General features: G+C 45.3%; 1 protein-coding gene across 1 annotated transcript in view; it reads left to right on the forward strand.

Annotated features, from left to right (window-relative positions):
* The first annotated feature begins 429 nt into the window (after positions 1–429).
* Positions 430–23,665, forward strand: part of LOC137326723 (protein angel homolog 1-like) — a 28,083-nt gene continuing 4,847 nt past the window's right edge. Inside the window, exons 1-9 of the mRNA XM_067992086.1 lie at positions 430–509; positions 4,321–5,019; positions 9,701–9,918; positions 10,725–10,794; positions 12,482–12,924; positions 13,065–13,191; positions 16,691–16,801; positions 16,934–17,003; positions 19,033–19,196. Coding sequence (XP_067848187.1) covers positions 446–509; positions 4,321–5,019; positions 9,701–9,918; positions 10,725–10,794; positions 12,482–12,924; positions 13,065–13,191; positions 16,691–16,801; positions 16,934–17,003; positions 19,033–19,196 — 1,966 coding nt within the window. The 5' untranslated portion in view covers positions 430–445. The remainder of the gene's footprint in view (positions 510–4,320; positions 5,020–9,700; positions 9,919–10,724; positions 10,795–12,481; positions 12,925–13,064; positions 13,192–16,690; positions 16,802–16,933; positions 17,004–19,032; positions 19,197–23,665) is intronic.

Here is a 23,665-nt window from a genome sequence, read left to right on the forward strand (position 1 = left end):
TCTCTCTCTCTCTGTGCTGCAGTGTCACAGATCTGGATACAGTCCAGTCTCACTCTCTCTGTGCTGCAGTGTCACAGATCTGGATACAGTCCAGTCTCGCTCTCTCTGTGCTGCAGTATCACAGATCTGGATACAGTCCAGTCTCACTCTCTCTGTGCTGCAGTGTCACAGATCTGGATACAGTCCAGTCTCACTCTCTCTGTGCTGCAGTGTCACAGATCTGGATACAGTCCAGTCTCACTCTCTCTGTGCTGCAATATCACAGATCTGGATACAGTCCAGTCTCACTATGTGCTGCAGTGTCACAGATCTGGATACAGTCCAGTCTCACTCTCTCTGTGCTGCAATGTCACAGATCCTGGTCCAGGGCAACACAAGTTGTGTCCCTGTGTTCGCGACCGCTGTTAATAAAGTTGAGTGCGGCGCATGCCCAGTTTCCGCCGGGATGGTGGGCTCGTTGCTTTGCTATATCCTGGCCCCGCTCGCTAATCTCCTCAGCCGGATCACAGGTAGCCGTTCGCATCGCAAAGGGAGCGGGCGTGGGGGCGGGCACCGGCTTACGGCGCCTCGCTGGGATGTGGGAGGGCGGTGCATTCTGCCGGAGGAACGTTACGCGCAAAACGGGGAAAGCCTGGGCCCTGGGTAACCCCGTAACCTGGCAACTGGGGCACACGGTTGCCCCGAGCAACGTGAGGGGATGGGTGGAGAGGCCTGCACCCTCAGGCAGGAGATTGCCTCACAGTTGCCCTTGTCTTCTGTGTGTTTATCTGTTGAAGAAGAAACGATGTTTATTTTAAATTGAAAGTTATTTTAAGCCAATAGTTTTTTTTTGTTGCCTGTGTGTTTGGTATTTTGAGGACGCACCAAGTGCCTTTAAAGCCCCTTCCTGTGTCCCAGGGTGTTTAATGACTTCTTTCAGTAAATGGACAAATGCCACCCTGAAACGTTTCACCTCTTTGCCCATGTTGTGAGTTGGGGCCAGCGGTGGGTAAATGTACCAGTGCCGCACTGTCGTGGGGTGCAGGCTGAGCCAGCACCTCCCATGTGCAGAGAGCTCTTTGGTCTTGATCAATTGTTGAGGAAGAGGGGGGCCAGGCACAAAAGGGAGGGAAATCAGCAGGAGAGTTACTGTCAAGAAGTCAGCTTTGGCTCGGTGGTAGCACTCTCGCCTCTGAGTCAGAAGGTTGTTTGTTCAAGCCCCACTCCAGAGACTTGAACACATAATCAAGGCTGACATTCCAAGTTGAGTACTGAGGCAGTGCTGCACTGTCGAAGGTGCCATCGTTTGGATGAGATGTTAAACCGAGGCCCCCGTCTGCCCCTCTCAGGCTCGTGTCAGATCAATGGCACTATCGGAAGAAGAGCAGGGGAGTTCTCCCTGCTGTCCTGGCCAATAGTTCCCTCATTCAACACCTAAAACCAAACGAACTGGTCATTTATTTCATTGCTGTTCATGGGACCTTGCTGTGCACAAATTGGCTGCCGCATTTCCTACATTACAACAGTGACTACACTTCGTTGGCTGTGAGGCGCTTTGGGACATCCTGAGGTTGTAAAAGGCGCTATATAAATGCAAGTCTTTCCTTTTTTTCTTTGTGCACACTCTTGCAGCCAGTTTGAGGATGGCATTGGTAGAGACCTGAAGTGTTGATCGCTAACCTGCTACATTACTTAATGCTGTCATGGGAACACCATGACCACAAGGACTGCATCGGTTCAAGAAGAAGGCCCACCACCACCCAGTCAGGGCAACCAGGGACGGACTGCAGATGTGGCTGTGCCAGCATCACCCACATTCTGTTAACACATTTTTAAAAAACTTTCTGGACTGGGAATGATGCTTCATTAATTTTGTTGAAAAAAATGGAGAAATCTAGGTGAAAGGAGAAAATCTATAGACAGGATATGATTAAGCTAGAAAAGATCAGAACAACAACTTGCATTTATCTAGTGCATTTAACTTAGAGAAATTAATTACCTGAGGCTTTACAGAAGGGGAAAAGAGGAATGGATGCCAAACTGTGGTGCAAGAGTTAGGAGAGGTCATGGTCGGAAAGATGGGTTTTAAGAAGGTTTTTAAAGATAGTGGGGTTTAGGGAGGGAATTCCAGTCACTGGGGCCAAGGTGGTTGACGGTTCTGTCACCAATGGTAGAGCGAAGAGGGACCTAAGGCTGGAGGGTTTCAGAGGTAGGGTGGGGAAAAATCAGGGAGGGATTTGAAGTTGAGACTGAGTTCTTTCAATTCGCTGTGCCGGGAAACAGGGAGCCAATGTAGATTAGTGAGACTGAGGGTGATGGATGAGCAGGACTTGGACTAGCTATGGGGAGTTGGGATTTGAGCATGTTGGAGTTTATGGAGAGAGGAAGATGGGAGGCTGCCATGGGAAACATTGGAGAACTCAATCCAGATGTCTGAAGTGTGGCTAAGGGGCTTAGTGGGAGTAATGCAGGTGTGGGGGAGGGGGGTGATGTTGCAGGAAGTCAGCAGTCTGGGTGATGGGTAGGATGTGGGGTTTGAAACTCAGCTCTCGATCAGATAGGTTTCACGTGGCCTGATTCAGTCTGAGTTGAAGGGAGAGGGATGGAATCAGTAGTAAGAGAATGAAGTTTCTGCCCAGGACTAAAAATAATGTTTTCAGTATATATCAACTTAGCACATTTTTTACATTCTTGCCTCTGACTCAGAACCTATGGTTTCAAGACCCACTACAGAAACACAGGGTGCGGAGTGGGGGTACAGGCTAATGACATCGCAGGCCTCTCTGGAATAAGGGGCGAGCGGGGCATTGTGCACGAGGAACGTTACCCGGAGATTCCGAGCACATAATCTAGGCTGACACATTTTCTAGGCTTGAAAATGCCGTCTTGCAGATGAGATGTTAAACTGAGGCCCCATTTGCCTGTTCAGGTGGATGTCAAAAATTCCCTGCCACTATTTGAAGAATGTGAGAAAAACTAGGAAGTGGTGGATTAGTTGATACTTAGCTTGTGTTTTAAAAGGGTGCAGATTGTAGGAGGAAAGGAAGACGCAGAGAGCTAAGGAGATTCATGGCATTGATGGGCTGGGAAAAAATGAGTTGGAGTAAGGAGGCGGTGCAATGAATCTTGAGGATGCAGCGAAACGCTGGATATGCAGAAACAAAATAACGCAGAAGATTGATTTTTTTGTGTGGAATTAGATATAAGAGCTAGATGATTGTTGAGGTGGAAGAATGTTTTTTTAAATAGCTGAATTTTTCCTGGAAGTTGGGATTCTGTGTACACTATTTTTTTGTTTCAAGTGCTCATATATATGAAGCAAATTCAGAAGAAACTTCTTCACCCAGAGAGTGGTGAGAATGTGGAACGTGCTACCACAAGGAGTAGATGAGGCGAATAGCATAGATGCACTTAAGGGGAAGCTAGATAAGTACATGGGAGAACATAAGAAATAGGAGCAGGAGTAGGCCATATGGCCCCTCGAGCCTGCTCCACCATTGAGTAAGATCATGGCTGTTCTTCGACCTCAACTCCACTTTCCTGCCTGATCCCCCTATCCCGTGATTCCCCTAGAGTCCAAAAATCTATTGATTTTAGCCTTGAATATACTCAACGACTGAGCATCCACAGTCCTCTGCGGTAGAGAATTCCAAAGATTCACAACCCTCTGAGTGAAGAAATCCCCCCTCGTCTCAGTCCCAAATGTCTGACCCCTTATCCTGAGACTATGCCCTCTAGTTCTAGATTCTCCAGCCAGGGAAACAACCTTTCAGGATCTACCCTGTTAAGCCCTCTTAGAATCTTATATGTTTCAACAAGGTCGCCTCTCATTCTTCTAAACTGCACAGAGTATAGGCCCAGTCTACTCAATCTCTCCTCATAGGATAACCCTTTCATCCCAGGAATCAATCTAGTGAACCTTCGTTGCACCGCCTCTAAGGCAAGTATATCCTTCCTTAGATAAGGAGACCAAAACTGTACACAGTAATCCAGGTGAGGTCTCACCAAAACCCTGTTCAATTGCAGCAAGACTTCCTTACTGTTGTATTTCAACCCCCTTGCAATAAAGGCTAACATACCATTTGCCTTCCTAATTGCTTGCTGTACGAACGTTCTGTGCTTCGTGTACAAGGACACCCAAATCCCTCTGAACACCAACATTTGATAGGGAGAAAGGAGTAGAAGTATATATATATATATATATATGTGTGTAGGGTGAGATGAAGTAGGGAGGGAGGAGGCTCGTGTGGAGCATAAATACCGGCATGGGCCTGTTTCTGTGTTGTAAGTTCTGTGTAATATTTTATGTGAATGATTTCTGTTGTCTTTTTGTAATGTCAGGTCCTTACATTAGGGATGACTCTGCTGGAGAATGTTCAACGACATCGTTATTGGACTGTGATGGGACATCTGATGGAGATTCCGCTCCACGACCAGCGCTTAGCAAAGACCAGACTGCTCTGCTCCAGGAATGGCTACGAGGAGGGCCAAGTGGAATTACGAAAAGGGAGTCAGTAGAGGAGAATGGTGTGAGTGTTGACACTGAGAAAACCCCCCAGCATCAGCCCTCGGAGACCTGGGAGGTGGAAGAGGCCATCATGACGTGGCAGCAAGCGAGGAGCATGCCAACAGTGAACCCACAGTCGGGACCGTGGGAGCCTGCGACTGTACAGGGTATCAGTCAGGACCAGAGTATTGTGGAATGGCAGTTGACCTCCACACCAGAGACTGTCACAGGCTGGCAGCCCTTGTCTACCCAGGACGTGAAGGAGGGCACTGTAAGTTGGACATCAGCACCTGCACAGATTATGAGTGGGATTGAGCCCATGACAGGCTGGCAGTTTCAACCGGGGCAGCGTGATTGCCTGGACGGAGACATTATGGGATGGCAGTCGATGCAGGCGCACAGCATAAACGAGCCCGGGGGCAGCACAGGATGGCAGTTTCCCACTGCGATGGGTGTGAATGAGGCAGCAGCCAGTGCCCTGTGGCATTTCCAAAATGAGGGAGGTCTTGTGATGGACCCAGACCCGTATGGAGGTGAGCAAGATGAACAGTTGAATAATGAACCTGGCCAGTGTCAGCCTTTATTTCATCCCCAATTAAAGTAGCCAAATAAATGAGACAGTGGTGGCCCAGTGCTGCTGCCTGATGGTTTTTGGTGCTCCATTCATTTTGATGGTGTGGGTTTGGATCCCAGCACCATCACCAGTGTTACACTTTTAACTTTTATGCTAGATACTCTACTTGGGTCCATCATCATCAGCCACTCCTGTAAGCAGACCTTGTGTCGCCTACGATTTAGTGTGTTCCTTTGCCTGCCCAATATCTAGGTAAATAATAGCAAGACCCAGGGATCGAACAGAGAACGTGGGCTAATTGGAATGTAACACGTGCTGCCATTTTCCTCATCTTCAGGAGGAAGAGTGAGTACGGATTCTATCAGATCGAGACGCAGGCTATAAACCATAGCTCGGGCTATTAACGTAGAATACATAAATGAATAGTACTCCGTGCAAGACAGAGTATATCCAAACTTTGCCATGCTTCACAATACGCATAACAAAAACAATACGCACCATTTCCCCGAGCTACCTTTCAACATAAAAAGATTCTTGAAAACTAGGTGGGATTGTGAGATGTGAGGAGGATGCAAAGAGGCTTCACGGCGATTTAGACAAGTTTGAGTGAGTGGGCAAATACATGGCAGATGCAGTATAATGTGGATTAATGTAAAGTTATGCACTTCGGAAGGAAAAACAGAAAGGCAGAGTATTATTTAAATGGTGATCGATTGGGAAATATTGATGTACAAAGGGACCTGGGTGTCCTTGTACACCAGTCACTGAAAGTAAACATGCAGGTGCAGCAAGCAGTTAGGAAGGCAAATGGTATGTTGGCCTTCTTTGCAGGAGAATTTGAGTATATGAGCAAGGATGTCGTACTGCAGTTATACAGGGCCTTGGTGAGACCAAACCTGGAGTATTGTGTGCAGTTTTGGTCTCCTTACCTAAGAAAGAATATACTTGCCATAGAGGGAGTGCAGCGAAGGGTCACCAGACTGATTCCTGGGATGGTAGGACTGTTCATATGAGGAGAGATTGGGTCGACTCGGCCTGTATTCACTCGAGTTTAGAAGAATGAGGGGGGATCTCATTGAAACATATAAAATTCTGACAGGGCTAGACAGACTGGATGCAGGGAGGATATTTCCCCTGGCTTGGGGGGGTCCAGAACAAAGGGTCACAGTCTCAGGATACGGGGTAGGACATTTAGTACTGAGATGAGGAGAAATTTCTTCACTCAGAGGGTGGTGAACCTGTGGAATTCTCTACCACAAGAGGCCAAGTCACTGAATATATTTAAGAAGGAGCTAGATAGATTTCTAGACACAAAAGGCATCAGGGGAATGTGGAGAGAGCGGGAATATAGTATTGAGATAGAGGATCAGCCATGATCATATTAAATGGCGGAGCAGGCTCGAAGGGCCGAATGGCCTACTCCTCCTATTTTCTATGTTTCTCGATTGTGTGGGTGGTGGTGCATGGCCATTCTTATTGGTGGAGCGATTTGTCTGGTTAATTCCGATAATGAACGAGACTCCTCCATGCTAAATAGTTACGCGACCCCCGAGCGGCTGTGGATGCTGAGTTGTTGAATATAGTCAAGGCTGAGATGGATAGATTTTTTTCGACTCTAGGGGAATCAAGGGATATGGGGATCGGGCGGGAACGTGGAGTTGTGGTCGAAGATCAGCCATGATCTGATTGAATGATGGAGCAGGCTCGAGGGGCCGTATGGCCTACTGCTGCTCCTATTTCTTATGTTCTTATGTAAAACGGTTGCTCAGTTATTACATGGTGCAAAGCAACCACAACGTTAATCTAGCTCAAACTCTTTACTGGCTGCAGATTGACAAGTAGGCTCTGATCTAAGTGCAGGTAGTCTAATAGAAACTTGTAATTGAAACCCCTGACCATGGAGTTGTCCATCAAAAGGGACTACAGAATATCATGTCCCTTCTCAGGCTTAACTCATGTCTTCATGCCAGGCACAGCTGTTAAAGCATCAATATCCCTGGCTAGTTTGGTTCTTTGATCTGATGCCAGATAGCTGAGACCAATTTGTTTCAAGAACCTAGAAGGTGTGTCACAATAAAAGACCTTGACGCACTGCAATCTCTCTCATAACTGTTCAAAACAATGCAATAAAAAGATCAGCAGGGTACTGGCACTTAAATTGAATTGCTGCTGCAATAATCTGATTGGCAATAGATTGATGCTGATGACTTCTACATTTAATTGATACTAATCTCTTGTTTGACCTTGAGTTGGCAGGAACCAATACTCAAACCAACTGCCAGAACAACAATCTGTACTTCTGTACCTTGCAGAGATAGCTCACAGGAAGCATAAACAATCTGGTGTGAACATAAGAACATAAGAAATAGGAGCAGGAGTAGGCCATTCGGCCCCTCAAGCCTGCTCCGCTATTCAGTCAGATCATGGTTGATCTTCGACCTCAACTCCACTTTCTCACCCGATCCCCGTATCCCTTGATTCCCCTAGAGTCTAAAAATCTATCGCTCTCAGTCTTGAATGTACTCAACGACTGAGCGTCCGCAGCCCTCTGGAGGTAGAGAATTCTAAAGATTCACAACCCTCTGAATGAAAGTGAGACCCAAATCTCTCTGAACACCAACATTTAGTAGTTTCTCACCATTTAAAAAATATTCTGTTTCTCTATTCTTCCTACCAAAATCAATAACCTCACATTATACTCCATCTGCCACCTTCTTGCCCACTCACTTAACCTGTCTATATCCCTTTGCAGATTCTTTGAGTCCTCCTCACTACTTACTTTCTCACCTAAATTTGTATCGTCAGCAAACTTGGATACATTACACTCGGTCCCTTCATCTAAGTCATTAATATTGATTGTAAATAGCTGAGGCCCAAGCACTGATCCTTGCGGCACCCCACTAGTTACAGCCTGCCAACCTGAAAATGACCTGTTTATTCCTACTCTCTGTTTTCGGTCCATTAACCAATCCTCTATCCATGCTAATATATTACCCCCAATCCCATGAGCCCCTATCTTGTTTAACAACCTTTTATGTGACACCTTATCGAATGCCTTTTGAAAATCCAAATATACTGCATCCAGTGGTGTTCCCTCTTATCCACCCTGCTGGTTACATCCTCAAAAAACTCTAATAAATTTGTCAAACACGATTTCCCCTTCATAAAAACATACTGACTTTGCCTAATCATATTATGATTATCTAAGTGCCCTGTTACTACTTCCTTAATAATGGATTCCAGCATTTTTCTGACGACTGATGTCAGGCTAACTGGCCTGTAGTTCCGTGTTTTCTTTCTCCCTCCTTTCTTGAATAGCGGGGTTACGTTTCCTATCTTCCAATCCACAGGGACCGCTCTAGAATCTAGGGAAGACCACAGCCAATGCATCCACTATCTCTGCAGCCACCACTTTTAGTACCCTCGGATGTAGGCCATCAGGTGTGTACTGTTACTAGTAAAAGGAATTCAAATCAATAATCTGATAAGAGGCAAAAATACATTGTTGCTCCAGTGATCACAGATCGGACTGTGTCTGAAGATGAAGCTTTGTAATTCAATAAAGTGTGGGGGTGGATGTGAGATTTACATAGTTTGTCTGCTTGAATTGTGATCGGACTCCCAGCAATACAGTTATGGATTTTTAACCTTGAGTTGAGTCCGAAAAGTGCATTTTGAGCCGTATAACACTTGAATGAAGCACTGTTGTTACACGTCTTGTCACTGGTGGTGGCAGGAATCTGAGATGATGAGTTAAGATTATGGCACCTCATCAGTATATATTGGATCAGTACGTTTTGTTTTGCCCTATGAATAGGGTAAATAAACCTAGTGCAACATGGAAATTGCTAATGTTTTAGTGATTTTAATGATGGGATCTGGCTGTTAAACACGTTTTAAGACTATCTACTTTCATTTAAGATTGCTTGGTTATCCTGGGTTGCTGTGCACAAAGAATGTTAAAAACAGTATCCTAGAAATGACTTGGCAAGATTAGCAGCCGAATGCTTAACATATTCATACGACATCCCTCTGCCTTTATTAGAGGCTTTAACCCATTTAAAATAAATGATTTAATACCTCTTAAAGAGGGCAAACAATGCCATACAAACTCGTTAGGTGTTCATCCACAATATCTGCAACAATCATTTCTAAGCTTATTTGAAATAGAAAAAGAAATTGCATATATGTTTGAAGTATAACTTCCTGTTTGTAAGCTACCTTTCTACCATTGTCCTTTCTTAGCTCTCCTTCTCTTGCCATGTACCATTTCTGGCCAAGAGGGCTATCAGGTGACCTACTGCTTCCAGGGCCCTACCTTGTTGGTATATATTTGGCTGGTAGGAATTACCTACCAGGGGTGATGTGGGGGAAGTGACCCTCTGATTCATACGTTCGTTCAGATTGTGAGGCAAACGTGTGGGGAATCGTGGGCTGTGAGCCTACATCCCACCCACAGGTGTGTGTGGGTGCCTGATGAAACTGCCATCTTCAATCCTCGGTGCATTCAATTGCAGCAAGACAGCTGCCCACAAACTGCAGCATACCCTTGAAGCAGCCCTTATTCCTTTATGGATGCACATGCTGCTGCATGTTGATACTCTGAGGGTCACTAATATACTGGTTTGGTTTTCTCTTAGGGCTGCTGGCCAGAGTGTGGGAGGACTTACCTGGACCACAGGTGGATGGTGCCGATGACGACAGGCCATTTGAGTTCACCATCATGTCATACAATATTCTATCGCAGGACCTTCTGGAGACAAATACTGATCTGTACTCTCACTGCCAGCCGGAGTTCCTGAAATGGGAATTCCGATTCCAGAATATTCTGCAGGAGATTGAGTCTTGGGACCCTGATGTGAGTATGATGCAAATGAACCAATATTCAGTTACCAGCTTGGATGGTCATTAAGGGTCCCTGCCCCCGCTTGGTGTCCAGTGACTCCTGCAGGGGAATGCTCGTATGGACTTTGGGTGAGGACAGAATCGGCTTTGGCTGTGACGTCCTCCATAGTCGAATAGCCTACCTGCTGTTGCTCACTGTCAAGGCTCACGTTCAGTTCCGCCCCACAACTACACAGCTGAAGTTGGGAATGTCTGCTGGGAGAAATCGTGGGCATGCACCCAGCATTCTACCACCCTACGAAGCAGTGTATTTGAATTCCTCACCTGACCTTCAGGTATATGACATCAGTGCTACATCAGAAAGCTTTATGTCTGCCTTGCATGAAAGGATGAAAATGCCTCTATGGGCTGAAAGGGTCCTGAGCAAAATGATTGACGGACAGTTTCATCCCAATCTCCAGTGCACATGCATCCGCAGGTCAGAACCGGCCCACAAATGGCACTGAATTGGCTATCTAACTCAGACAGGCTGGCTGGTGTGGGAAATGGCAGCGTTACTCTGCTACAGTACAGGATGATCTTCTGAGATCAAACCTGCAGTTGACTTGTACTCCTTACCTGGGAGTACTTGATGCCAGCACTGGGTTACATTCCTGACTGTGAATATCTCTCCCTTGGACATGAATGGGTCTTGTATCTCAAGTGTCTCCTTGCTTCAGTACAGCACCTGCGTCCAACTAAATATAAATACATATTTTTAAATTGGAAACCAAGCACTAAGAGCATGTGGCAGCCTGACATCTTGTGATCCCCTTTCAGATTCTGTGCCTGCAGGAAGCTCAGGAGAACCACTACCATCAGCAGCTGCGACCTGCTCTCCAACTACAGGGTGAGTGATGCAACAACAACAACTTGCATTTATATAGCGCCAAGTGTCCCAAGGTGCTTCACAGTAGAGATTATCAAACAAAATTTGACACCGAGCCACGTCAGGAGATATTAGGACAGGTGACCAAAAGCTTGGTCAAAGAGGTAGGTTTTAAGGAAAATCTTAAAAGGGGAGACAGAGGTAGAGAGGCGGAGAAGTTTGTGGAGGGAATTCCAGAACTTCGGGCCAAGGCAGCTGATGGTGGGGCGAAGGAAATCAGGCTTGCACAAGAGGCCAGAATCGGAGGAACGCAGAATTCTCAGTGGGGGGGGGGGGGTGGGGGGGGTGGGGGGAGGCCATGGAGGGATATGGGTCCAAGGATGCTGGCAATTTGCCCATGTGACCATTCATTTTTCATGTGTGAACCTGGACAGTGAGTGTTGGGAGGCTGTTTGGCAGTGAGGTGGGGGTGGGGGGAGGTTGTGGGAGTGAGGGGTTTGTGGCAGTGGCGGGGCGGCAACATACCAGAGCCGGTCCTCACCCAACAACCACACACACGCACTTTCTGGCAAGGATCACTGGCTAGCGACCAGGAGCGGAAACACCTCCCCTGCCCAGGGCACCCAGTCATTTGTAACTCTCCAAACTACTGAGATCATAGTGGATTCAAGTGGATGTTAAAAATCCCATGGCACTATTTGAAGAAGAGCAGGACTTTCTCTTGACGTCCAGATCAGCATTCCTTCCTCAACTGACTTCAGCAAATTCAGATTATTTGGTCATTTATCTCATTGCTGTTTATGGAATGTTGCTGGTGCACAATGGCTTCTGTGCTTGCCTCCATTATAACATTGACACCAGATTAAAGCAGTTCACTGCGTGAAGCACTTTGAAACTTCACAATCTGATAAGAAGCAATATAAAAGTAAGTATGTTTTTCTCATAACTTGTGACCTTCTGGCCTACGCGGCTCCGTCACACACTAACTCAGTGCTGGAATTAAACACTGAGCCATCAAGGGGAAGGAGGGGAGGTCTGATGGATAATTATAAACAGGAAATAGGAGCTCACTTCATGATTGCTGGCTGTGTAGTCCCAAACATCATACGACATTTATTTTAAGGAAAATTATTTTGGAACTCTCTTAAAAATTGGCTGTCTCTTTTATATTGCACAAAACATCAAGTTCATCTGTTGAAAAAAAAATGCAAACTTAAAGTTGTTGTGCTACTCATGTCCCATGGAAAAAGTAAATAAAGAGAAACTGTTCCCGTTGGCAGAAGGGACGAGAACCAGAGGACACACATTTAAGATGATTGACAAAAGAAGCAAAGGTGACATGAAGAGAAACTTTTTAACGCAGGCAGCAGTTATGATCTGGAATGCCCTGTCTGAAAGGGTGGTGGAAGCAGATTCAACTGTGGCTTTCAAAAAAGAATTGGATAAATACTTGAAGGGAAAAAATTTGCAGAGCTATGGGGAAAGAGCAGGGGAATGGGACTAACTAACTGGGTTGTTCTTACAAAGAGCCAGCATGGGCTTGATGGGCCGAATGGCCTCCTTCTGTGCTGTAACCATTCTATGATTCTATGATTGGAAAGGGCTAATTCCACCTATGCTGTGGGCAGCTGTTACCTGTGGCTACCTGTAAATGGGAGAAGACAGTGAATGGGTTACCTGAATGCTAATCTAGCTGCTTTCTCTGCAGGTTACGAGTGCGTTTATAAGCGGCGCACCGGTATCAAGACAGATGGGTGCGCTGTGTGCTACAAGCGGGGGCTGTTCACCCTGGTTTCCGAGCACCCTGTGGAGTATTTTCGACCCATTGTGGAAACGTTGAACAGGGACAACGTGGGACTTCTGGTTCTGCTTCGACCCCTGACCCCAGATGGTGCCCAAGAAAGCTCAAAGTTGCCTGACATCTGTGTGGCAAACACTCACCTAATATTCAACCCGAGGCGTGGGGATATTAAACTCACCCAGCTGGCTGTGTTATTTGCCGAAATTGAGCAGGTAGTACAGGCAGCACGTGCCGATGGTATCCGCTGTCCAATCATTCTCTGCGGAGATCTGAACTCTGTCCCGGAGTCCCCTCTATATAAACTCATCCGGAATGGGGAGCTCTACTATTACGGAATGCCAACATGGAAGGTAAATAATAGCTGGTAACATCACATTTCAACTGTTTCCCAAATTAGATTAGATTATTACCTTTTTTAAATGGCCTGCAGTCTGCCTCCTAGGGAATGCCAGTAACCCGTTTTGCACTGTTCTATTTGATATTCTGGCAGGTGTCAAGTCAGGAGGACTGCTCTCACCAGATGTGTCCGAGGAAACTCTATGGCCCTTTGTGGCCGAGCAGACTCAGGATAACGGACAACTGTCAGTATGTGGACATGTGTGAGAAGAAGAGAACAGGTTAGCTGCAGATTTCCTTTCTCCACTGTGCTGTCTGCTTACTTTCTTTTGCTCTGAACTTGTACCGCATCCTCTTTCTCTTGCTCTGTTTCTCGTATACACTCTTATCCTCTAGTCTTTTCTCCTTCAAACTCTGTTGCTCTTTTTTTTAATGTTTTCTGCTGTTTGTGACCACACTCTCATAATCTCTCTTGTTATGTCACCATCTGGAGTACTGGGTTCAGTTTTGGGCACTGCACCTCAGGAAGGATATATTGGCCTTGGAGGGGGTGCAGCGCAGATTCACCAGAACGATACCGGGGCTTAAAGGGTAAATTTATGAGGACAGGTTGTATAAACTTGGTTTGCATTTCCTTGAGTTTAGAAGGGGTGATCTAATCAAGATCTTTAAAATGATAAAGGGATTCGATTGGGTAGATTCAGAGAAACTATTTCCTATGGTGGGGGAATTCAGAATAAAGGGATTAAAATTAGAGTTAGGCCGTTCAGGAGTGAAATCTGGAAGCACTTTTTCACACAAAGGGTAGTGGAAATCTGGAACACTCATTCCCCCAAAAGGCTGTGGATGCTGGGGGACAATTGAAACTTTCAAGACTGAGATCATTAGATTTTTGTTGGGTAAGGGTCTCAAGGGATATGGATTAAAGGCGGCTAAAGGATGCTGAGGTACGGATCAGCCATGATCTAATTGAATGGCCAACTCCTGTGCCTATGCCACTTTGTGTTTTTCTGTACTCCAGCAGACAGAGTTTGAGAGGCTTTACAATACTGGTGGATGTTGTGGGGGGGGGTTAAAATCAGGTGCAAGTTGCAGCAAGTCACGTTTTACGATGCACAAATTCGAGGATTAGAAGAAGGCAATGCTACTGGAGTCCATGAACCTCACTTAAATGGTATAATTATTCAATTTAGGTCTCACACCGAATTTCACAACATCAGGCAAGGCTCTGCTTCCTAATGTTGAGCTCACTCACATAAGAGTCATAGAATTGTTACAACACAGAAGGCGCCATTCGGCCCATCAAGCCTGTGCCGGATCTTTTTAAGAGCGATCCAGTTAGTCCCATTCCCCTGCTCTTTCCCCGTAGCCCTGCAAATTTTTTTTCTTCAAATATTTATCCAATTCCTTTTTGAAAGCCACGATTGAATCTGCTTCCACTGCACTTTCAGGCAGCGCATTCCAGATCATAACAACTCACTGGGTAAAAAAGTTTTTCCTCATTTCATCTTTGGTTCCAATTTTGCCAATCACCTTAAAACTGTGTCCTCTGGTTCTCGCCCCTTCTGCCAATGGGAACAGTTTCTCTTTATTTACTTTATCTAAACCCGTCATGATTTTAAACACTTCTATCAAATCTCCTCTCAACCTTCTCTGCTCTAAAGAGAACAACCCCAGCTTCTCCAGTCTGTCCATGTAACTGAAGTTTCTCATCCCTGTAACCATTCTGGTAACTCTTTTCTGCACCCCCTCTAAGGCCTTCACATCCTTCCTAAAGCCCAGAATTGGACACAATACTCCAGTTGTGGCTGAACCAGTGTTTTATAAAAGTTCAATGTAACTTCCTTGCTTTTGTACTCTATGCCTCTATTTATAAAGCCCAGGATCCTGTATGCTTTTTTAACCGCTTTCTCAACCTGTCCTGCCACCTTCAAAGATTTGTGGATATACACCACCAGGTCTCTCTGTTCCTGCACCCCCTTTAGAATTGTACCATTTAGTTTATATTGCATTTCCTTATTCTTCCTGCCAATATATATCACTTTGCACGTCTCTGCCTTAAATTTCGTCTGCCACGAGTCCGCCCAATCAACCAGCCTGTTTATGTCCCCTTGAAGTCTACCACTATCTTCCTCACTGTTTACTACACTTCCAAGTTTTGTGTTATCTGCAGATTTTGAAATTGTGCCCTGTACACCCAAGTCCAAGTCATAGGAACATAGGAACAGGAGTAGGCCATTCAGCCCCTCGTGCCTGCTCCGCCATTTGATAAGATCATGGGTGATCTGAAGTCATTAATATATATCAAAAAAAGCAGTGGTCCTAGTACCGACCCCTGGGGAACACCACTGTATACCTCCCTCCAGTCCGAAAAATAATTGTTCACCACTACCCTCTCTTTCCTGTCACTTAGCTACTTTTGTATCCATGCTGCCACTGCCCCTTTTATTCCACGGGCTTCAATTTTGCTGACAAACCTATTATGGGGCACTTTATCAAACGCCTTTTGAAAGTTCATATACACAACATCAACCGCAACCGCAATGGGCACGTAAAAATGAAACAGACAGAGTGCTTCTTAAAATAAGGATTTTTTTCTGTTGCTGTGTAATGTGTACTTTTATGGTTCAGAATGTTCCCTACTTACATAGGAACATAGGAACAGGAGTAGGCCATTCAGCCCCTCGTGCCTGCTCCGCCATTTGATAAGATCATGGCTGATCTGTGATCTAACTCCATATACCTGCCTTTGGCCCATATCCCTTAATACCTTTGGTTGCTAAAAAGCTATCCATCTCAGATTTAAATTTAGCAATTGAGCTAGTATCAATTGCCGTTTGCGGAAGAGAGTTCCAAACTTCTCCAACCCTTTGTGTGTAGAAATGTTTTCTAATCTCGCTCCTGAAAGGTCTGGCTCTAATTTTTAGACAGTGCCCCCTACTCCTAAAATCCCCAACCAGCGGAAATAGTTTCTCTCTATCCACCCTATCTGTTCCCCTTAATATCTTATAAACTTCGATCAGATCACCCCTTAACCTTCTAAACTCTAGAGAATACAACCTCAATTTGTGTAATGTCTCCTCATAACTTAACCCTTGAAGTCCGGGTATCATTCTAGTAAACCTACGCTGCACTCCCTCCAAGGCCAATATGCCCTTCCGAAGGTGCGGTGCCCAGAACTGCTCACAGTACTCCAGGTGTGGTCTAACCAGGGTTTTGTATAGCTGTATACTTCTGCATTGAACATCTAGTAAACTTTTATTCTATATTTCTGCCTTTTTGCAACGCCTTCACTTTGCAAAGCCACATCTTCCTGACCTCTTCCCAATTATTGCTGCAGTTTAATAATCATCAGACAAGGTTGGGAGGAAGACTACTGTGAATTTGCATTGCTGTGTGACATTGTTGGAGTATTAACGGTTGCGAATACCTTTCACCAATCCTGTTTTGGTGTATAGTTTTGTTTGGGTGTTTTCATTACATTGTTTTGATCGCCCTAGCTCCATGATCTGCTCCATGATCTTCTCCCTTTCTCTATAACAAGCTGCTAGAAACAGCACAAGAGCAGTTTGGGGAACTCCCTTCTTCATATCCATCTTATTATGGGGAAGCCATTGAGCTCTGCTCAACACCTGCTTAGGGTGTCACGGCCAAATTTGGGAATCAGTGCGGGTCTGTTTCATGTCACTGTGTTGCAGCACTTTACAGCTCCCTGTCCTGTTTCACTATTCCAGTGATGCCTTTGCAAGCGCCTGGAACCTAATTTTGTTTCTTCTTTAGGAATATTGAGATATGGCCGTGAATTTCTTCTCCAGCTGCGATTTTCCTCACCGGCACTTGAACGCCCAGAGAATCTTGTCTTCATTGAGGGCGTAACTGATGCAAAACCAGGTACAGCCAGGTTGATGTAGAAATCCAATTTGGCAACATTCCCCTCACAGTGAAACTCTGTTTCTCTGTCTACCTCTGTTGTTGATTTTTGGTTTCACTGTTGATCTTGCATTGTGTCCTATCTCGATTCAGAGCCTCCTGGAGATGGGTCGGAAGGCTATGTCAGTGTGTCCGAGCCAGAGGATGAGCTGTTCTGTAACAGGTATGTATTGTGTTGTCAAACAGCAACTAGATTAACGTTTGTAAAATACTCGCTTTTAAACGGCGGCTGGAAATAATACTGCTGGGGTGGTTTACAGTGCTGGAGTGTTGGGACTCCTGACACCAGGGTTTTTGGAGCATTGGTTGGGTTCTGGGAAACGTGGGACTTGCCCAGCTGCATCCAGTACAGTGCTTGAAAGTCTTTCTGTGCCCCTGGCAATCACCCATGTAAAATTTATCAGAGATCTTCCCTTGAAACAGTCGTCTCTGACTACAGTCCTGTTACGCCTAATATACGGTTAACCTTGAGCTTAAATCTGGCATTTGTACTCCAGTAGGTGGGGAAAGGTTTCCCAGGGCATGGATCGGATACTGGTCATGCAGCTTCATCAATGACCTTCCCTCCATCATAAGGTCAGGAATGGGGATGTTCGCTGACGATTGCACAGTGTTCAGTTCCATTTGCAACCCCTCGGATAATGAAGCAGTCCGTGCCCGCATGCAGCAAGACCTGGACAACATCCAGGCTTGGGCTGATAAGTGGCAAGTAACATTCGTGCCAGACAAGTGCCATGCAATGACCATCTCCAAAAAGAGAGAGTCTATCCACCTCCCCTTGACATTCAACGGCATTACCATCACCGAATCCCCCACCATCAACATCCTGGGGGTCACCATTGACCAGAAACTTAACTGGACCAGCCATATAAATACTGTGGCTGCAAGAGCAGGTCAGTGGCTGGGTATTCTGCGGCGAGTGACTCATCTCCTGACTCCCCAAAGCCTTTCCACCATCTACAAGGCACAAGTCAGGAGTGTGATGGAATACAACACTCAAGAAGCTCGACACCATCCAGGACAAAGCAGCCCACTTGATTGGCACCCCATCCACCACCCTAAACCTTCACCCCCTTCACCACTGGAGCACCGTGGCTGCAGTGTGTACCATCCACAGGATGTACTGCAGCAACTCGCCAAGGCTTCTTCGACAGCACCTCCCAAACCCGCGACCTCTACCACCTAGAAGGACAAGGGCAGCAGGCACATGGGAACGACACCACCTGCACGTTCCCCTCCAAGTCACCCACCATCCCAACTTGGAAATATATCGCCGTTCCTTCATCGTTGCTGGGTCAAAATCCTGGAACTCCCTACCTACCAGCACTGTGGGAGAACCTTCACCACACGGACTGCAGCGGTTCAAGAAAGCGGCTCACCACCATCTTCTCAAGGGCAATTAGGGATGGGCAATAACTGCTGGTTTTGCCAGCAACGCCCACATCCCATGAACGAATAAAAAAAAAATGGCCCTTGTGGATTACCTAATTTTCTAGAAAGTCATTGGGGGTGTGGAGTTATGTTACAAAATGTGCCCGGACTGGGCCCTTCACTTGAGGGCAGTGTGGCTAGTCGGAATTTTAAAAAAAGTAAACCATGCGTTGATGCAGAGTGTTGAAGCACCATTGTGATGGGTTGGAGTAATAGGGCTTAGGTTTGTGGCCATAATCATCCAAATGTTGAGTTCAACAGCAGGAGAAAATTAAGGGAATTGTCCCATTCTGTCCACGTACGAATCCCAGCATTCAGTTTTGTAATGGCATTGGTGGAGGTTGGATAAAGGTGACCCACCATCTCAGGTGGGGTTAATTTGTAACATGGGGAATGAGAGATAAATACCTTCTTTAGAAATAGTCTGTCCTAATGTGGGTGAGAGAATGGTACTGTAGTGAAGTGGTACTGGGCTAGAGGTTGAGTGTTCAGATCTCACCCCTAGCAAGTTGTGAAATCAAACTCAATAAATCAGGTAATTTGTGGCTTGTCAGCAGAATAAATGATCATAAAAGCTGCCAGATTGTTGTAAAAACACAACTGGTTCACTAATGTCCTTTACAACCTGTCATGGTGGGATTTAAACTCACATCCCCCCACTGCGCTGCTCGGCCACTACCATAGCAACTACACCGAAACAAACAATGTGACAGCAGTGAGCCTCTTCACAAACCCTTCTCAGTCTGTTTCACTGCACTCAGGTCTCCAACCACCATCCGGCACAGCCTCAACCTGACCTCAGTCTACAGTCATTATCTGCCTGATACAGGACGGCCCGAGGTCACAACGTGTTCGTCTGGCTTCGGCCTCACCGTGGATTACATCTTCTACTCAGCACAGCCAGTCAGCGATAAGAATGGAAAAGGTCAGTGCTTTGTTGGCTAGTGGGGAAGTGTTGCTTTGTATCTGATGGTTTGAATTGAGGACGTTGCGCTATCTGTTTGAGACATCTGGGTTGCGGTGTTGATCAGCTCTTGAAAATGCCTACATTCCAGCAGGGGGTGATAACCTGACAGATTCAACCTCACCTTTCGTATCGGCTGAGTACAAAGCAGTCCGGGTCTCAGAGGATTCTGCACTGCTCCCTGTCACTAGGTTGAACTGGTGATGGGCAGACGGCAGGGACATGGACAATGTGGAGAAGCAGCCTCAAAGCCACATCTCCTCTGTGAGCCCATGTGTATATTTATTATGTGATAACAGCTGTAACAGAGGTAAAAAGAAGCAACACAAATGCTGGTTATTTGAAATGATAGCAGGATATACAAGAGATGCACAGCAAATCAGTCAGCTATCTGAAAGAGAAAGGTAGATTAATGCTTTGGTGAGACCCTTCATCAGAATCCCAAATAGAGTCCTGATAAGGTATCATCATAGTAGGTACAGTGCAAGAGGAGGCCGTTCGGCTCATCGTGCCTATGCCAGCTCTTTGAAAGAGCTATCCAATTAGTCCCATTCCCCAGTTCTTTCCCCATAGTCCTGTAATTTTTTCCCTTCAAGTATTTATTCAATTCCCTTTTGAAAGTTGCTATTGAATCTGCTTCCACCACCCTTTCAGGCAGTGCATTCCAGATCATTACAACTTGCTGCATAAAAATTGTTTCCTCATGTTGCCTCTGGTTCTTCTGCTGATCACCTTAAATCTGTGTCCTCTGGTTACCGACCCTTCTGCCACTGGAAACAGTTTCTCCTCATTTACTGTATCAAAACCCTTTCTGATTTTGAACACCTCTATCAAATCTCCCCTTAACCTTCTCTGGTCTAAGGAGAACAACCCCAGTTTCTCCAATCTTTCCACATAAATGAAGCCCCTTATCCCTGGTACCATTCCAGTAAATCTCTTCTGTACCTTTCTGGCCTTGACATCCTTCCTAAAATGTGGTGCCCAGAATTGAATACAATACTCCAGCTGAGGCTTAACCAGTGTTTTATAAAGGTTTAGCATAATTTTCTTGCTTTTGTACTCTGTGCCTCTATTAGTAAAGCCCAGGATGCCATATGCTTTTTAACAGCCTTCTCAACTTGTCCTGCCACCTTCAAAGATTTGTGTACATATACCCCCAGGTGTCTCTGTACCATTTAGTTTATATTGCCTCTCATTCTTCCTACCAAAATGTATCACTCATACTTCTCTGCGTTAAATTTCATCTGCCATTTGTCTGCCAATTTCATCAGTCTGTCTATGTCCTTCTGAAGCCTGTTACTATCTGCCACATTGTTTACTACGTTTCCAAGTTTAATGTCATCTGCAAACTTTGAAATTATACCCAAGTCCACTATATTAATATATATCAAAAAGAACAGTGGTCCTAATACTGACCCCTGGGGAACACCACTGTACACTTCCGTCTAGTCAGCAAAACAACCATTCACCACTACTCCCTGCTTTCTGTCCCTTAGCCAATTTTGTATCCACGCTGCCACTGTCCCTTTAATCCCATGGGCTTTAATTTTGCCAACAAGTCTATTATGTGGTACTTTTATCAAATGTATTTTGAAAGTCCATATACACAAAATCAACCGCACTACCCTCATCAACCCTCTCGGTTACTTCATCAAAGAACTCAATCAAGTTAGTCAAACATGATTTTTCTTTAACAAGTCCATACTGACTTTCATTTATTCGCCCATATTTTTCCAAGCAACAATTAATTTTGTCCCAGGTTATTGTCTCTAAAAGTTTCCACATCACCGACGTTAGGCTGACTGGCCTGTAATTATCGGGTTTATCCCTCTCCCCTTTTTTGAACAGGGGTGTGACATTTGCAGTCCTCCGTTACCATCCTCATATCTAAGGAGGATTGGAAGATTATGGCCAGAACCTCCACAATTTCCACCCTTACTTCCCTCATAACCTAGGATGCATCCCATCTTGACTGGGTGACTTTTCTACTTTGAGTACTGCCAATCTTCTAAGTACCTCCTCTTTATCTGTTTTTATCCCATTCAATATCTTTTCTGCTACAATGGCAGCATCCTCTTCTGTAGTGAAGACCGATGCGAGGTATTCATTTAGTACCTCAGCCATGCCCTCTGCCTCCACAAGAAGATCCCCTTTTTGTTCCTAATCAGTCCCACCCTTTCTTTGACTACCCTTATATAAACATATAAATGGTAAAAGACTTTTGGATTGCCTTTTATGTTAGCCACTAATCTATTCTCATACTCTCTCTTTGCCCCTCTTATTCCCTTTTTTGGATATTCTATGTACTTTCTGTATTCAGCATGGCTCTCTACTGTATTATGAACCTTACATTTGTCATAAGCCTCCTTTTTCTGTTTCATTTTAATCTCTATATCTTTAGTCATCTTGGAAGCTGTAGCTTTTGATGCCCTTCCTTTCCCCCTCGTAGGGATGTGTCGACTCTGTACCCGAACCAGCTCCTCCTCGAAGGCCTCCCATTGTTCAATTCCTGTTTTGCCTGCCAATTTTTGATTCCAATCCACCTGAGCAAGATTCCTTTTTAACTCACTGAAATTTGCCGTCCTCCAGTTTTGTATTTTCGCGTTTGATTGTTCCTTGTCCTTTTCCATAACTATTCTAAACCTAATGATATTGTGATCACTATTCCCCAAATGCTCCTCCACTGAAACATGCTCCATCTGCCCCATTTCATGCCCCATTTCATTCCCCAGAACTAGATCCAGCACTGTTTCCTTCCTCGTTGGGCTGGATACATACTGTTCTAGAAAGTTCTCTTGTACACATTTAAAGAATTCCTCCCCCTCTTTGCCCTTTACACTGTTACTGTCCCAGTTTATATTCGGATAATCGAAGTCCCCCAATTTTACTATTCTATAGTTCTTGCATCTTTCTGTAATTTGCTTGTAAATTTGCTCCTCTATCTCCTCTCCACTATTTGGTGGCCTGTAGTAAACACCCAGTAGTGTAATAGCTCCTCTGTTGTTCTTTAATTGTTACCAAATAGATTCTGTCTTTGACCCCTGAAGTACATCATCCCTTCCCAGTGCTGTAATAGTTTCTTTGATCAATACTGCCACCCACTCCTTTCTTTCCTTCCTTATCTTTCCTGAATACCTTGTAGCCAGGAATATTAAGTACCCAGTCCTCCCCTTCTTTGAGCCAGGTCTCTGTTATTGTCACTATATTACAGTCCCATGTGGTGACTTGAGCCTGCAGCTCGCCAACCTTTTTTTAATTCATTCATGGGATGTGGGCATCGCTGGCAAGGGATTGCCCATCTCTAATTGCCCTTGAGAAGGTGGCGGTGAGTTGCCTTCTTGAACTGCTGCAGTCCGTGTGGTGAAGGTTCTCCCATAGTTCATTTACGCACATACACTCCAAACTCATCTTAGTCTGCCTCGCATTTGCCTCCTGTCTGATCTCTCTTATTTTTGAACTAGTCTTTACTCTAGTGCTATTTGTACCTCCCAGTCCTCTGTGCACCTTGTTTCTCCTCTCTAATGTTTCATCCTGTTGCCCATCCTCCAGCCAAATTAGTTTAAACCCTCCCCCACAGCACTAGTTAACCTCCCTGCGAGGACATTGGACCCAGCTCTGTTGAGGTGCAACCCGTCCATCCTGAACAGATCCCTACTGCCTCAGAACTGGTCCCAATGCCCCAGGAATCTGAAGCCTCCCTCCTGAACCATTTCTCCTGCCAAGCATTTACCTGTGTTATCCTACTATTACTTACTCACTAGTGTTAACAGCACCTAAATTGATCTCTTGAACAAGGCACTGAACTATGATGAGATCATAGAATCATACAAGACAGAAGGAGGCCATTCGGCCCGTTGTGCCTGTGCTGGCTCTTTGAAAGAGCTATCCAATTAGTCCCCACTCCCCTGCTCTTTCCTTGTAGCCCTGCAAATCTTACCTTTTCAAGTATATCTCCAATCTCCTTTTGAATGTTACTGTTGAATTTGCTTCCACTGCCCTTTCAGGCAGTGCATTTCAGATCATTACAACTCGTTCTTTTGCTAATTATCTTAAATCTGTGTCCTCTGGTTATCGACCCTCCTGCCAATGGAAACAGTTTCTCCCTATTTACTCTATCAAAACCCCTCATAATTATTAACAGCTCTATTAAATCTCCCCTTAACCTTCTCTGTTCTGAGGAGAACAATTCCAGCTTTTCTAGTCTCTCCACATAACTAAAGTCCCTCATCCCTGGTACTATACTCGTAAATCTCTTCTGCACCCTCTCCAAGGCCTTGACATCCTTCCTAAAGTGTGGTGTGGATACGATTGAGATATTATAGAAACTGGGATTGTTTACACTGCAGAAAAGGAGGTTCAGGGGAGATCTTACTGAGTTATTCATGTCCTCTGGGGTGTAAATAAACTGAACCATAATAATATATTTACCA

This window comes from Heptranchias perlo, chromosome 10, assembly GCF_035084215.1.
Source record: "Heptranchias perlo isolate sHepPer1 chromosome 10, sHepPer1.hap1, whole genome shotgun sequence".
NCBI classification, from domain to species: Eukaryota; Metazoa; Chordata; class Chondrichthyes; order Hexanchiformes; family Hexanchidae; genus Heptranchias; species Heptranchias perlo.